General features: G+C 41.8%; 1 protein-coding gene across 1 annotated transcript in view; it reads right to left on the bottom strand.

Moving 5' to 3' along the window:
- KCNK10 (potassium two pore domain channel subfamily K member 10) overlaps positions 1-17,780 on the bottom strand; it is a 100,873-nt gene that overhangs the window by 36,490 nt on the left and 46,603 nt on the right. Inside the window, exon 3 of the mRNA XM_005285359.5 lies at positions 1,236-1,353. Coding sequence (XP_005285416.1) covers positions 1,236-1,353 — 118 coding nt within the window. The remainder of the gene's footprint in view (positions 1-1,235; positions 1,354-17,780) is intronic.

The raw sequence follows: 17,780 nt of genomic DNA on the forward strand, positions 1-17,780 counted from the left end.
ACTCACCTACAAATGAATTATTTAAAGAAAAAAAATCAGATTAGATTCAACATTCTAACTGATAAATCCTAGTGCTGATTTTCATAACCAAGACCCTAATTGATGCAATCGACAGAGCCTGATTCAGGAAAGTATCCCTCTTCAGGAAGATCACTTTAGTACATGTTTGACTTTAAGCATGAACTTAAATCCTACTGAAGTCAACAGAGCCTAAATATATGTTTAAATACTTTTCTAAATCAGGGCTATGGAATGTAATATGCTATTTGTGAAGTTCCCAAATATTTTTTCATATAAAAATGAATCCATATGAATAACACCTCAGTCACTGAGAAATATAAGCTACTGGTAAAGGCAAAGATCATCGATTGAGTGTCCTCAGAAGAAGTAGTACAGAGAGAGCTGACAAAAGTCATTAGAGGGGTAAAGATTTCATTCATAAATAGATTGAAAAGATTGGGGCTATTTAGGAGGATACAAGTAAGAGGGAACCTGACAGATTAATACAAATATTAGTGGCATAGGAAAGGTAAATTTGGCGCTCCTACTTAGCTTTTCACATAATTCAGGAACAAGACGACATTCAGTGATATTTAAAAACAACAATTTAAAATCTGGTAAAAAAGTTATTTTTTCCACAATGCATAATTAACTTGACGAACTCATTGCCACCAGGTATCATTGAGGCCAAAAGCTTAGATTTTAAGAAGGATTAGACATTTATATGGACACCAAGTATAGCCCCGGTTATAATAGCTATTTTGAAAAATTTATGAAGGATATAAACCCTCATGCTTCAGGGCCTACGACAACCACTGATTGATGTGGTTAGGAAGAAATTACCCTTGTAGGAAAGTTATTCCATTAGTGACCACTGCAGGGTTTCTTGCAGCTGCATGTGAAGTATCTGGCTCTTGTGCTTGACCTCAGAGACAGAATTGGCTTGCATAGCCATGGCCAAGTAGGCGGCCACCTGTACTAGTAGTAACAGGGTTACAGAACTGTGAAAATTTCTGTACTACTTGCTTTCTGGTTCAGTCTTGCTTTCTTGGCCTCATTATATAAGTAATTCCTGAAGTGCACCCCACAGCTTAGTGTCAGATACACCACATAATGATACAGTCAAGCACCCCCAAAAGTGCAGTTCTGCTGCTTTGCCTGTCTCTGAGATCTAATGAAACTTATTTTGTTCTCCACTTCTCAATGTCACCATCTCCCTTAAAATATAAATATACCTATGGTTGTGATGACTGTTCCAGCAAAGAAAAAGGCACTTCCAAGGTCCCAGTGACTGCTGTTGTTAGAAGAGTTTCCTATGGGACTGACTCCTGCGTTATCTGCATCAATGGCATGCTGCAAGGAAAGAGATAACAAGTCAGCCTGCAAAGTGCCTTCTCAAATATGGTACAGTTAGAGACAGGAACCCCAGGTCCACACACCAGTGGGGAAACGTGGATCTGAATTCTGTAATTGATGCTGTAAGTACAGTAGCATCCTCCATACAAATTGAATCCCTAAAGTATTCTACAGAGTTCTTCCCCTTTGATAATTATTGAAAAGTGAAGAGGCACAGATAAGTGAGGAAAGATGCAATGAGGCTTGAAATCAAATGGAGAATTGATACAGCAGAGAGATGCAGAAATGCTGTTCCAGAGGCAGAAGCTGCAGAGGAAAAGGCTCTCTAATGGTGGACGGGGATGAGATGGATGCTAAATGCGACAGTGAAGGTGGTAAATAGAAATAATGCTCATTGAGTCAACTGAATCTAGTCAGTCAAAGGTTTAATTATCAGGCAATTAAATAAATTACATTATGTTGTTAATATCAGATACCAAATAAAATACAGAATACCTAATTTGAAACAAACAAAAAAGGACTCCTTAATAAAAATATATTGAAACAAATCTGTGACCACCTAGGACTTCCCAATTGCCACTATAATGCACACCATGGACCCTTGGGATTTCACAGTACTAGTGGTAGATCCTCCTGTCCTAATAGCACAGGTACCTGCCATCTGGTATAATAATCCCATTCTGTAGATGGCAGTGTTGCATATAAACACTAGCAGTATGGAGCTTTTCATGCATGGTCATTGGATCGTTCTCCATGCCATGCCAATAAAAAGCGTGCAAGTGGCCTGGCTGTAGGACTGGGATTGGATTACAACTGCAGTGGAAGTTAACACAGAAACCCCCTTCAGATTACTGTAGTCTCTGCATATTTATATATCAGTACAATGATGTGACTTCATGTAGCCTGAGGGAATACTCACAACTCTAGAGGACATTTAGCATCTGGGGGTTACTGAGGTGTGAAGTCTGCCCATGTAGCAGGGAAATACCTGGACTGATACATTTAAACTATAACTCCAGTACTACTTAACAAATCCAGTTACACCACCCAACTGTAACCTTCCTTCCCTCCCTGCCCCTTCTGTACTTTCTCTGACCCCACCTCTGCTCCACTGGCACCTCTGTTGGCAGACCCCCACCTCTGCCCCTTGGCAGTCTCCCCCATTCTCTTTTTGGAACATTTGTTCCATCTCTGAAGAGATGGTCACTATCCACGACTCCTTCATCTCTCACGTTCTCCATTGCCTGGGACACACAGTAACCTATATCCCCCCACTGTCATGGTGTGTGCTTTCACACCATGATCTCTGCTTCTCAAACCCTTGTTACCATGAATCATCCCCCAAATGAATCATAATGAGGGGGTCAAGCTTTTCCTTTCCTCCTCCTGCCACTTTCAACTCCTCCTCTTATCTCTTCCCATTTGTTCTCATTGGAGCCCCATTAGACTCTATTCTCCTTTCCCACTCCATGTTGCTGTTATGGACTCTCACTATGACTCCCTCCAATCTCTTTCCCCTCTGATTTGCATCTCCCTCTTAATACAATTTGATATTTATTTTGGTGACTTCAACTTCCATGTTGGCAACCTGTCTGGCTTGTTGGCCTCCCACCTCACTTCCTGTTCAGCCTCCTTCAATTCAAGGTCGACATTCCCACCAACTGATAATTTGGCCTTTATCTTCACTAAACATTGCCCCTTCTTTCATCTGTCCCCATCTGAATTGGGACTTTCTAACCACCCGGCTTTAACACTGCCCACTGCCGTCAACCAACTAGCCATTCCATGGTTTGTGATCCACCATGCTCATGACTTTTCTGCTGCTGTCCTCTAGCCTCATCTTCCTTCACCTCTCTGCTGCTTTTAACACTGTCAGCCACACCTATATGCTTGATATTTTGTCTGCAATTCCCCTCTGGAAGCCGTGGTGCAGGACAGCCCCGTAGGCTTAGTCTTCGATCCTTCACATGAGTGCATACCTCCAGCTATCATATCTCAGCAGTGCATTTGTTTCCATCTTTAAAACCTGATTGACCTTTTTGATTTATAAACAAGCAACTATCCATGCTCTTGATGCATGAAACATATAACATTCTATACATAAGGGACACACAGGGTTTAAAAAAGGGGCACTTTCAATGGTAAAGCTCTCCCAACCCACCAGGACTGAGAACTCTCTCCCCATCCCCTCAGTGAAAGCATGCACAGGCTTTGCAACATGCTGTGAAGATCTGCAGACTCTGGCTCCTCTGGAGTAGAGGGAAGCAAGCTCCAGAGTCAAGAGCCCTTCACAGGGCTGGCCTTACCATGAGGAGAACTGAGGCAGCCGCCTCAGGTGCCAGACTGGGGGGGGGGGTGCCACTAGGACCAATTGGGTCTGCTGCTGGTGCATATGTATTCTCTCTGCTCTAAATGCACAGAGATGCTGGAGTGCTGTGCTGGAGGAAGGAGGGCACAAGAAGAGACATAACAGGCAGGTAGGAGGAAAGGCGAGAGGGAATAACAGAAAGCAGCAGGAGCTGCAGGGAGAGAAAGGAGGAGGAGCCTCTTTTGTACCTCTCTAGCACTCCGAGGAGCCTGGACTGATTAACACCAGCTTCTCAGGGAGCTTCCTGTTTCCTACTGCTTCCCTGAACCCACTTGAGGAGAACAGGCAATCAGCTGAAGTAGTAGGAGCCAGTTAGGCCTTTAAGATGCTGATATCTTCCCTCACTCAGGCCCTGCTACCAGCCTGATTATTTGTCCCCTTCAATTGAGTGTTGAGAGCCACTATAGCTGGTACAGAACAGCAGTCATGAGTGAAAGAAGAAAACGCTCCTCTGGGACAGCAGTCAGAAAAAAAGAAAGCAAAGGAAGCTTTTCTATCTAAGCAGGAAGGAGCTCTCATGAGATACATAGACACATGTTCACAGTGAGCCTTCCAGCCCCAGTGAGGATGTGAGTGGTGTGGAGATGCCTGATGTAGAGTTGGACCTTGCAAAGGGAATTAAAACCAATAGAAAACAAAGAAAGAAGAAGTGGGACCGCTAAACACTGAGGATGGAGTGGAGGTTAAGGATAATCTAGGCATGGCCCAATATCTAAAATACTTTGCCTCAGTCTTTAATGAGGCTAATGAGGAGCTTAGGGATAATGGTAGGATGACAGATGGGAATGAGGATATGGAGGTAGATATTACCACATCCGAGGTAGAAGCCAAACTCGAACAGCTTAATGGGACTAAATCGGGAGGCCCAGATAATCTCCATCCAAGAATATTAAAGGAACTGGCACATGAAATTGCAAGCCCATTAGCAAGAATTTTTAATGAATCTGTAAACTCAGGGGTTGTACCGTATGACTGGAGAATTGCTAATATTAGTTCCTATCTTTAAGAAAGACAAAAAAAGTGACCTGGGCAACTACAGACCTGTTAGTTTGACATCTGTAGTATGCAAAGTCTTGGAAAAAATTTTGAAGGAGAAAGTAGTTAAGGACATTGAGGTCAATGGTAATTGGGACAAATTGCAACATGGTTTTACAAAAGGTAGATCATGGCAAACCAACCTGATCTTCTTTGAGAAGGTAAGAGATTTTTTAGACAAAGGAAATGCAGTGGATCTAATTTACCTTGATTTAAGTAAGGCATTTGATATGGTTCCACATGGGGAATTATTAGCTAAATTGGAAAAGATGGGGATCAATATGAAAATTGAAAGGTGGATAAGGAACTGGTTAAAGGGGAGATTACAATGAGTTGTACTGAAAGGTGAATTGTCAGGCTGGAGGGAGGTTACTAGTGAAGTTCCTCAGGGATCGGTTTTGGGACCAATCTGTTTATTACTGACCTTGGCACAAAAAGTGGGAATGTGCTAATAAAGTTTGCGGATGACACAAACCTGGGAGGTATTGCCAATACAGAGAAGTACCGGGATATCATACAGGAAGATCTGGATGACCTCATAAACTGGAGTAATAGTAATAGGATGAAATTTAATAGTGAAAAGTGCAAGGTCATGCATTTAGGGATTAGTAACAAGAATTATTGTTATAAGCTGGGGATGCATCAGTTGGAAGTAACAGAGGAGAAGGACCTCAGAGTATTGGTTGATCACAGGATGACTATGAGCCGCCAATGTGATATGGCCGTGAAAAAAGCTAATGCAGTCTTGGGATGCATCAGGCGAGGTATTTCCAGTAGAGATAAGGAGGTGTTAGTACTGTTATACAAGGCACTGGTGAGACCTCATCTGGAATACTGTGCACAGTTCTGGTCTCCCATGTTTAAGAAGAATGAATTCAAACTGGAACAGGTACAGAGAAGGGCTACTAGGATGATCCGAGGAATGGAAAACCTGTCTTATGAAAGGAGACTCAAAGAGCTTGGCTTGTTTAGCCTAACCCAAAGAAGGCTGAGGGGAGATATGATTGCTCTGTACAGATATATCAGAGGAATAAATACTAGAGAGGGAGAGGAATTATTTAAGCTCAGTACCAATGTGAACACAAGAACAAATTGATATAAACTGGCCATCAGGAAGTTTAGACTTGAAATTAGATGAAGGTTTCTAACCATCAGAGGAGTGAAGTTCTGGAACAGCCTTCCAAGGAGAGCAGTGGGGGCAAAAGACATATCTGACTTCAAGACTAAGCTGGATAAGCTTATGGACGGGATGGTATAATGAGATTGGTCTTTGACTATTAGCGGTAAATATGCCCAATGGCTTGTGATGGGATGTTAGATGGGGTGGGATCTGAGTTACTACAGAGAATTCTTTCCTGGGTGTCTGGCTGGTGAGTCTTGCCCACATACTCAGAGTTTAGCTGATCATCATATTTGGGGTCGGGAAGGAATTTTCCTCCAGGGCAGACTGGCTGCTGAATTTTTTATATGTAATTCAAAGCATCTATGTATTTTTCTCTGCATCAACTCATCGATAGCAAATTTTGAAGCAACATCTGGGAACATCCTCTGACACTGAAACCACTGAGTGCCACATGATGGGAAAGTTGAATGCAGGCGATAAAGCCTATCAAACACCAAATTGGGAAGATAGATGATGCCATAGTTGCCATTATGGAGGATAATGCTATGACAGGAACTGTTCATGGGAGAACAGTGGTGGAGGGAAATGGAATCACCAGAAACATATAACTTCAAATTTCTGTGTGGCTTATTGTTGTGGCATGACATACTGTTTGAAATAAATTTTGTAAGCAAGAGACTCCAAGGTGTTGACCTTGATATATCTGGAGCAATGGAATAACTGGACAAAGCAAAGTCATACCTACGGTCTTACTGGTCAGATGAGGGATTTCAAAACGTTCTGAAGAGTGCACAGAAGTTGGCAGAGGAACTTCACACTGAAGCTATATTCCCACCCATTCAAGAATACAAGAGTCACCAAAGAAGATGACATTTTGATTACAAGGCATGGGATAATCCCATAAGAGACCCCAAACAACAATTCAAAGTTGAATTCTTTAACCAGGTGCTAGATTGTGCAATACAGTTAGTTGAAGAACGTTTCATGCAGCTCAAGGAACACAGTAGTATATTTGGGATGTTGTAGGATATTCCAAAACTCCTCACTATACCTGAAAACCTACACCAGCAATGCAGGGAACTAGAGACAGTGTTGATACATGATGACATGAGTGATATTGATGCAAGTGATTTAGGTAATAAACTGAAAGCCCTTTTAAAATACATTTCAGCAGGATCAACTCCGAAGGCTGTTCTGGAATATATGTGCACAAATAAGATGAACACCCTCTTTCCAAATGCTTTTGTTGCTCTGCGCATACATCTAACACTTCCTGTAACAGTTGCCAGTGGAGAATGCAGCTTTTCCAAGCTGAAGTTAATAAAAACACATCTACGCTCCACAATGACACAGGAGAGGCTGGTCGGCCTTGCAACCATCTCAATAGAGCATGAGCTGGCCCAGACTGTAGACCTTCAGCAGGAAGCAGTTCAAATCTTTGCAACCAAGAAGGCACGGAAAGCACCACTTTGGTTATTCAAACACATAAAAATGCCAGTGTTTACTATGCAGACAAGAAAAGTTACATTTGCTGTTCAGGAGTTTGAAAGTTAAGTGTTACTTAAAATTTTTGAACAAGGCATTTTAAGTTGTTAGTTCTCCTTTATTGGGGTAGGTAGCAGAGCAGTACCATGAGAGGAGTAGAACAGGAAGAAGGCAGAATTGAGACCTTTCAAAGTTTTGGCCCAAGCGAGGGGGCGTGGAGGCATCATTTGAGCTCCCCGCCTCAGGTGCCAAAATGTTGTGGGCCAGCCCTGGCCCCTCACTAAGGCGGCTCTGTCAGCAACCCCTTCCCATTTAAGCTAGGGATTCTAGCTCAAATGCCTCAATGGATCTCAATTGCTGTAGTGTCCCACAAGGAAAGAGTGGGTCCCCAAAGTACCCAGAATCCAAGCCATTTAAGTCTTTAAACTCCATTTGAAACATTTACACTTTTTGTAACCATTTTCTACCTCTAAAGAAAGTACTCATACAGTAAAAAGGTTTCTCTTAATTTCTTATAGACTTGAAAAAAGGTCCCATGTTGGCAAAATAAAGGTATCAGTCTTCAATGGCTTTTCATTTGAAAATAGGCCCCTTCAGAGTGGTAGGTGGCTTAGAAGTTCAGATTTTCAATGTTCTTTTTTTCCAATGTAAATATTCCATGTGCTCAAAACCTTTGCTCAAAAGCCAAATTAGAGGGGGAGGAAAATGCCTGCAACAAAGCTGAAAATATTCACACAATTTTACAGAAAAACATTCACCATTTATTCACAGATCTAAACTTGGCTCCAGGTCCTTGTGGAATTATGCTTTTTACTCCTGGCCTATAAGGCACCAGTACAAAGCACTTCTCCAAAATCAGAAGAGACATTTCAAGACAAGGATTAAGGCATTTCAGGACTAAGATATTTAGCACAGCTGTGTCTTTACAGAAATTCAGATACATACAACAGCAAAAGCTGTTCAAGGGCACAACTGATGTGGTGGTGATGGGATGACCTCACTCAGCAACCTGGCTTATATTACAACTATATGGGAATACACTGGCTGGAAGGGTAACTGAAATAGCTTTTTCTCACATGGTCTATGAATTTTAAGAGTGGTGATGGATATTAGATAGGATTCACTGTCAAGTGTTCAGAGCACACGGCTGGACATTAGGAGAACTGGGTGCAGTTGTTTGCTTGGGATACTAATTTAACCTATCTATACTTCAGTTTCCTCACCTGCAAAAGAATAAGTAAAGTCCATTTATTCATGTCTAAATCCTGGTGACCTCAGAAGAATTTTCAGAAGCCTTTTTGATCCATCACTAACTTTACAGCTGACCTCCCACTGATATGCTGCACACCTCCTATTCATCACTTACTACTATGATGATCCACCACTATTCGTTCCATGACAACTTTGAGAAAGTTATTTCCACCTCTATGCCTGATCATGTGACCAAAGTACTTAAGTTTGTGTCTGTTGATTTCCAAGAGCAGAGTCCACGTCTCTCCAATAATATTTCTAACCTAAGTGTTCATCGTCTTTCCCATCCAGAAGATGTGCTGCTGGGGAACTCTTGCATATCTCAAAAGGCTTCACATTTCCTCTTCTCAGCAGCATTCGTTTCCCAGAATTCACATCCCTAAGTCACTATGGAAAAAGAAGCAGCTTTCACCAGTCGAACTTTCATACATTTCCAGCTGTCACCGTTTTTCCATACTTTCGTAAGGGAGGCCATGGCTGGGTAAGCCATCCAAAGAGATCTGAAGAAGACTAGGGAACAGCTTCTTTGGTTGGATATGTATGATCCCAGATAAATACATTCATATACCTCCTCTACAGCTTGACCATTGATTGTGATGTCTACTTTCATCCTGTTTTTATTGATTGTATCAATGTACATGCATTTTGTTTTGCCATGTTCAGGGATAGTCCATATCCTCACTAACTGTTTTTACAGACTCCAACATTCACTGCATTGCATCAATGGTTATAGCAAAGAGCGTCACATCCTCAGCAAATCTGAGGCCAGTTAAGAGGTGTCCACCAAAGGAAACGTCAGCTCCATTCACTTTATAGAAACCTTCCAAGGCTTGTCAAGTGATAAATTCTGCATACGTGTTGAAAAGACCTAGGCACAAAGTACAGCCTTGTCCCACACCTGGCCCAACCACTCACTGTCACCTGCTGCTGTTCACAATGTACTCTGTTGTTAACAGTAGAGAATTTTGATGAGTTCTATTAAATGTTTAGCATCGCCACATCTGCTAGTATCCCCTAGAGATGGTCATGTCTGAGGGATCAGATGATTTGAAGTAGTCAATGAAACATAATTAATGGGGAGATTATACTCTACATTTTTCAGTGATATGACAGATTGTCATTGCCCATAATAGGCTGCTCTGACCTAGTGGTCAGAGACAGGGGCGGAGTCAGGGTCACTGTCAGAAGTCACATCAAAGGTGAAAGCCAGAGTGAAGCCAAATCAGGGGTCAGTGCCAGTGTCAGAGTCAGTAGACATGCCAAGGATTAAGCCACAATCACAGTCAGAAGTAATGCCAAGGGTTAAACCACAGTCAGTCTCTAGAATTAGGATTAGGAAGCAGGAACCAAGAACAAGGAGCAATACAGGAGCAAAGAGCAGAAACCAGGCAAGGAGGCAGGAATTTGGTCTCAGGGGTCTAGTCAGCAGCAGACCTAGCAACTAGTTTCTCAGGCAAACAGTGGGACAAAACCAGGAAGCTTTGTGCATGGTGGTATCCAATCAGAAGCCTGCTGCTAGTCACCTGACCCTGCTGAGTCAACAGGTGTAGCCTCTGGCAGTGAGGTATCAGCTACAGTTCCCTCATCTGGCCTTGCTGTGAGGTAAAGCAGAGGGGAAGGCTCTTGTTTGGCCACCCCCTGGGTCTGGATTCAAGACTCATAGTGCCTGACACAGATAGTCATGATTAAATCATGTCCCTCTCTGAAACCAGCTGGTGGTGGTAGATCTGCTTCTATAATTCACTTCATGCCACCCTGAATTATGTAGAGCAATACTTTACTCATGTATGATATCAAGGAGATGGTCTGAAGGTACGGTACTCTGTTATATCCGTGTTCTTTGATAAGGGCAGAAAGATTTCCTTCATCCAGTTGTCTGGCCAATTTCTAGTCATCCATATGTCATCGCAATTTTTTCCACATGAGATCAATACCACAGTCATCAACCACTTTTAGCAGTTCTGCTGGTACGTTAAATATCCTAGTTCTTTCCCTGGTTTCATTTTCATAATAGCACACACCACATCCCCTCGCAGACTGCATACTCACTTTTCTATCATCCTGTATTGTAAATGGCTCTGATGAGGCATACAGATTGCCCTCTATTTATACCCTGTTCATCATTGTTCCAGGGGTGCCTTACAGAATTACCTGGGCCCACTATGCAGTCTAATCATTATTGATATTTGGTTTTCTTTTCCTGTTATTATGTGGGAAAGCTCTGGGGAGATTTATTTATAGACGTTTCTGTGACACTCATCACTAGAGTATTGCTGTGCCACACCAACATTTGATCTAGGCTACAAACATTTGTAAACATGTTTGTGCACACTAGTCTTTATAAATATGTTAACTGCCTTCATATAATTGCCAATCAATTTGAGATTTAAAAAAGTCTAATGAATACAAGCCCATAGGCAGCAGCACAGCTAGGAGGTGGTGCTATGAACTGTTGATTTGAAGGCAAGGGATAAGTAGACTAGGATGTCATGAGGACTGGTTCTGGGTTCCTTGGAGGGAAGTGCTATTATTTGGCTCAGCTAGTGTTCTAGCTCCTTTTGCTTCTTCAAAAGAGTCCAAAACCAAGAAAAAATGTTTTCCTTATCAACAGAGGACAAATACAACACACAAACCCTCTTCAGCATTTGGAGGGTTATTCAGTGGAAGCAGCCCAAATGTATCCAAGGGCAGAAATTTGGGGAGGGAGGAGAAAGTCAAAAATATCACTCTTCCACTTTTTTCCTTCCTTTCCAGTTCTATTAAATCCCTTCCAAGGATTGTGTTTAACTTTATTGTCACTGCCTCCCTCACCATCATTCTCCTCCAAATGGATTCCTATCATCAAGCAGACAAAAGGATGTTCCTGCTGCATTTGTTTCTCTATTATAATGACTTCTCATTAGGAAGATAACTCTTCTTTAGACTCTTCCTCTCCTTGTTTTTTTCCCCCTTCAGTGATTGTTAAGGGATGCTTGCTGTAGATTCACTTTTATTCCCAGTCCTACAATAATGTTCTGAAGACTCATTAAGTTGCCAACATTTTTTTTAGACAATCTATTTGTTTGCCAGTTCTACCTTAACCAACCCAGTAAAACAAGAAACAGGATGTGCATAGAATCAAAGCCAACTCATGACCTTATAATTGTAACTCTTGTCCTTCACTTACCTACCAGCTCCCTTTATTTTTGTATTCTCTTGTCCTATTATGTTTCTATTTAAATGTTAAGTTCTTAGGGATGAGGACCTGGTCTTTGCCCATAAAGCATCCAACACACATTGGACACTACATAAACAAAATGATATGTAGAAGATTAATACACTGTTTTAACTTAGTCTACAATGCTTTCCTCTTGCATTCCTACATTTCCTATATAAATTCTTTCTTTGAATTTCACATCCTTAATTGTCAGTTCAGCTTCTGGAGCTATGGCCACATTAATTACCATGCTCTAATTTTTGCCTGAAAAACAATTTATCTCAACTTCAATTCAATGATTGCTTTTCATGGGCCAAATCACGAATGCATCCAAATAATAGTAATAGTGCTGTCTACGGACCTAATGATGACTGCGTGCTTTATACAGCAGAGATAACGTCATGCCTCATAGCTTCTGGTAGGATGTGACATTGACTATTTTATTAGGGAGCAAGAGAATCATATCAACCTGACAAGGACCAAATATGCAGTGGGATTAAGCCTCAGACATTAGCATCAGAAGAGTCTTGCTAAATTGTAAACCACGTCATACATCCCAAGTGAATTGATGCTTGGAGTCTCTGAACAAAGCGGTGGAATTTTGCACTGTTATTTCATTAAATAAATAGATAATAAAGACAATATAATTGTCTTGTGAAGCTTTAGCCCAGTACAAAAATACACTTAAATAGAACAAGAATCCCAGCATAGATTACTCATAGACTAAGGTCAGAAGGGGCCATCATGATCATCTAGTCTGACCTCCTGCACAATGCAGGCCACAGAACCTCACCCATCCATTCCTGAAATAGACCCTTAACCTGTGGCTGAGTTACTGAAGTCCTCAAGTCTAAAGACTTCAAGTTACAGAGAATTCACCATTTACACTAGTTTATAGCTGCAAGTGACCCAGGCCCCATGCTGCAGAGGAAGGCGAAAAACCCCAGGGTGTCTGCCAATCTGACTCTGAAGAAAATTCCTTCCTGACCCCAAATATAGTGATCAGTTAGACCCTGAGCATGTTGGCAAGACCCACCAGGCAGATACCAGGGAAAGAATTCTCTGTAGTAACAGAGCCCTCCCCATCTAGTGTCCTGTCTCCAGTCATTGGAGATTTTTGCTACGGGCAGTCGCCGATGGGCCACATGCCATTGTAGGCAGTCCCTTCATACCATCCCCTCCATAAACTTATCGAGCTCAGTCTTGAAGCCAGTTAGGGTTTTTGCCCCCCACTGCTCCCCTTGGAAGGCTGTTCCAGAACTTCACTCCTCTGATAGTTACAAACTTTCATCTAATTTTGAGTCTAAACTTGTTAATTGACAATTTAAAATGAATGAAGTATTAGATTTATACTAACTACAGTAGCTACTTCTTTAAAATGCCTCTATACAAGAGCTGATCTATTAGGGGGAAAAAAATCTGCCTTACATGCAATCATACTTATAATTCTCTCTATGAAATACAAAAACATATTTTAAATTTACTGTATTTGTGGTTGCTTGGGTTTTTTCTAACCAAATAAGAAAAATAATCCCTTTAATCCAAGACTACTATCCACTATCCTAGGCATGGTGACCTAGTGACTAGAGCACTGGACTAAGTCTCAAGAGAGCTGACTTCTATACCTGGCTCTGCCAGTGACTTTAGGCAAGTCATTTTCCTCTTGAAAAGTGCAATAAAAGAGCTAAGTAGTGTCATTTTTATAAGCTAGGAGCATAACCTTGCATCATAGCAATGAGGGAAGTCAAGAGAAATGGAGCAGTGCTGGAGATGAAGATGATGCCCAAGTCATCCTGCTATAAATGATGTGACCCATCAGAGAAGTTCTGCCACCCTTGTTGCAAGTGGCAGCTGTTTAACAATGTACAAAACAGTAATTCGGGAAAAAGCATAAAAAAACACTGTCATGCATAAGGCCTGATTCTCATTTACACTGAGGGTCTTTTATACTGCTCTAGCCATGTAAAGGGAACTTAAAGTGAACATAAATGAAATGTCCACCCAATTTAAGGGCCCTTTACACTGACAGAGTCTAAGGGGGCATAGTGTATGTAAGAATCAGGCCCATTGTACTAAAAATAGTAATCAATGGGCCAAATCAATGGGTCTTCACTCAGGCAGAACAGCCAGAGAGCTCAGTAATTTTGTCCAGTGCATGTAAAGTGCTTTGTGATTCTTAGTTGAAAGGTGCCATATAAGTGAAATATTAATATTGTCATTTCCTGATTGTCTTATGAGAGTGGGAATTCATTAGCCCAAGTTTTTCCATATAAATTCTGTATTTTTGCTTCAATCAGCTTCTCCATCATCTCTACTGCATATTTCAAATCTGTCTCATGAATTCCCAGCATGCAACCCCAGGGGAGCAGCCAAGTGAAGCTGAAACAGAATGACAGGCTAAGGCCCCATTCATAATCAGACTTTTCCTTGAAGGTTACTGAGTTGGCATGCTGCATGGCGCTCTATGGATATCATGCCCAACCAAGAACCTGCAATGCTTAGGCAGAGGAAAAGCCCAGGGGTGACATCCTGGCTATGTTGACATCAATAAAAGTTGGTTATTGATCAGGTTTTCACCCAAGTACCGTAGAGCAAGTACAACCGACCCTCCTTTGCTGACCTCCAACTTGACTTTCTTTCCAGCTACAATTTCACTATATGAATTTATTTTAAAACAAAATGGAATGAGCACGATCATTGTGGCAATGAGCACCTTTTATGAGCTTTCACTTTTATCTTCAACCCGAGGGCTTGTCTACACTGGCAAGTTTTGTCACCAAAAGGCAGTTTTTGGTGACAAAACTGCAAGAAGAAGAACAGGAGTACTTGTGGCACCTTAGAGACTAACAAATTTATTAGAGCATAAGCTTTCGTGGACTACAGCCCACATATGCATCTGAAGAAGTGGGCTGTAGTCCACGAAAGCTTATGCTCTAATAAATTTGTTAGTCTCTAAGGTGCCACAAGTACTCCTGTTCTTCTTTTTGCGGATACAGATTAACACGGCTGCTACTCTGAAAACTGCTAGAGCGTACACACTGCAATGGAACTTTTGTCCTGAAAAACATCCAGGTTTGGAGACAAAAAACTTCCATCCCTACAAAAGACTTGTCTTTTCCCCTTCCTTTATTGTCAACAAAGAGCCAGTGTAGACATTGCTGATTGTTTTGTCAGTATCCCACAATGCCTGTCCTGATTGCTCTGCTCAGTGTTTTGATCTCTGCTGCTCTGCAGGCATGCGCCCCATCTCTTTCAAAGCTCTGGGAAGTATCTGTGCTGCTCCCTTTGGGGAACAAACAAAGAGCAAATCATTGGAATGCTCCTGTTCTGCCCGGCACTAGGAACACAGCAGCAGGGGGACAGACTGCTGCAGGGGGAGGGGGACAGATTGCTGTGCTGCTTTGCCATCCCTCAACATGGCGAGCTCCCAGAGCTACTCATGATGATGATGCTCTCGGCAGCTGAGGGGGGCTGTGAGAGAATCCCAAAATATGCAGCGATCAGCTCTTCCTTCCCACAACACTGCACTGTGGGATACATACCCCCGGTGCATTGCTCACCCTGTCGATGATTGTGTCCCCAATGTGGACATGATCTGTCAATGATTAAGTACAAGAGGACATTGTCTCAGCATGCATTTCTTCAGTAGCTGCACTAGAACGCCTGTGATAGCTGGTGGAGACTATGAGCCTGGTTCTCCTCTCATCTTGGTTTTATACAGGTGTAACTCCATAGGCTATTGGAGTTCTTCCGGTCTTACTCCGGGATAAGTGAAAGGACATTCAGGCCCTATGTGGTATCACCTGCAGTCTCCCACACATCTTCTGGAGTCCCCCATAGATCAACTTATTTCAGGAAGCCATCCTTAAACTAAGAGAGGATGTAACTGGGAATAAACTTCCGTGTGATTCATAGTTTAATTTGCTGGACCTTTCAGCTACTGGGAAGTATAATTAACAGAATGTCAGATGATCTCTAATCTGTTAGGTTTCAGCTATGTGAAATTACAGCCACATGGAAACAAAGTTGTTCTTAGACTAGAAAAAACCTGAGAGGATTTAGGAAGAGCTACTAATGGAAAAGTTACCAGGATACAAGAACTAATGACACAAGGTGATATCGATATTGTATGGCTGCCATTCCACAAGCATCTCAAGGAAAATGAGATCTAACGGATTTTTTTTTAAGTAGATATTAGTCTTTCCCAGGAGCGCTGCCAGCTTTTTTGCCGTCCTAGGTGGCAGAAGGTCCCACCCCCGAATTGCCACCCCCGACAGAGGCGGCAGAAGGTCCCGCCCCTGAAATGCTGCCCCCAACAGAGGCGGCGGAAGGTCCGGCTGCCGTGGTCACCGGCCCCCAAATGTTAGTGCCCTAGGCAACCGCCTAGGTCACCAAATGGGTTGCACCGGCCCTGGTCTTTCCTGATACTTACGACCAAGTAGCTGCTCCTCTTTAAGATATGGTCATTCAAAATGTAAAATAAAATGAGTTCCTGGAAATCTCATTCTCCTGATCCTAATGATTGTTTCTCACGTAATATATTCTTTCTATAGGTGCTTTATCTTGACTGCAATACAATACAATGAAAAAATTATAACCCTGCCACACCTCATGTTGGGGTATCACTGTTAAAGTATTCACTCTGTGAAAATGAAAAAATGACATTTAAAAACTAATTAAGAATTTTTAAAATAGATATAAGTGTTATAGCTCTGCTGCTGCAGGAATGGCATCCAGGTGTGGCCAACATTTAGAAAAGCTTTGCAATGGACAATCACCCAAATAAGCTGCTGATCTGGGACCTGTAAGATCACCAACCATTGAAACATTGTGGACAGCTGGGCGAGTTTAGGATTTATATAGTCTTTTACAACATTAACTAATAAATTACTATAATCCCCTGGGGAAATAGACAATTATTATCCCTATTTTAGCTATGTGGAAACTGATGCATAGAGAAGTTAGAGCCAAAAGTCAAGATATTCAAAAACGTATGCCTAAAGTTGGGCCTCAAGGCCATATTTTAGACACCCAGATACCGTAAGTGGCTTGATTATCAGAAGTGCAGAGCACTTTAAGGCCAGCCCAAACTTCAAGCGTAAGGAGTCTGATCTTCAGGAACAATCAGTTCCAAGTTTGCTGTCTCAATCACCAGTTTTCACTGGCTACGTTTTCAAGACTCCTCACAAGGAAAAAAGTTTTAGAAAGTTCCTTTCTTTTAGAATGAAAGATGACATTCCTGGTTACTTTTCTGGGCCCTCCAACCAGAGGCTGACTCTGGCTGCTAGTACACTGCACTTCTACAGCATCTTCTATTTGAGAATTTCAAAGTGCTTTTTTGACAAATTTTTATGAACTGAACCTCACAGCCCCCTGTGTTGTTACATACATTTTACAGAAAGGGAGACTGCAGGACAAAAATGTTTGACTTTTCCCAAGGAAATGGAGATCAGTGATAGAAACAGGAATTAAATTTAAATCTCCTGCTTTCTGATCCTGTGTTTTAGCCACCAGACATCATGTTCCCTGCAAGAATTCACAACCCAAGCACTACTTAGAATCTAATATTATAAATCTATCTGAATGTTGTCCCCATACTCCTATAGAAAATGGATCACATGTCATTTGGATAAATCTAATAGTTTTCTTTTTGTCTCCCCTAAAGTTTATCATTTAAAAAGTGAAGAATAGGAACAGAGAGGAGATGAGGACATGTAGAGAAAATAGCTTCCATAAACAGGATGCACAAGAGAGTCAACTCTCAGAAGTTTACAATTGCTTTTCTATACTGTACAGCCAGTCTTTCCACACCTCCTTCAGTATTTTGTTCAAAAGTCCCTCTTTCTGCTCTGTTTAGGGCTTTTTTCTTCCATCTTATTCAAGTCATCCAATTTATCTTTGGTCTATTGTCAAAGGGCCAGCACAGGCCGGTTGGCTTATAACAGTGCTCCGGTCAGGCAGGTAGG

The sequence above is a fragment of the Chrysemys picta genome, chromosome 4 (genome assembly GCF_011386835.1).
Source record: "Chrysemys picta bellii isolate R12L10 chromosome 4, ASM1138683v2, whole genome shotgun sequence".
NCBI classification, from domain to species: Eukaryota; Metazoa; Chordata; order Testudines; family Emydidae; genus Chrysemys; species Chrysemys picta.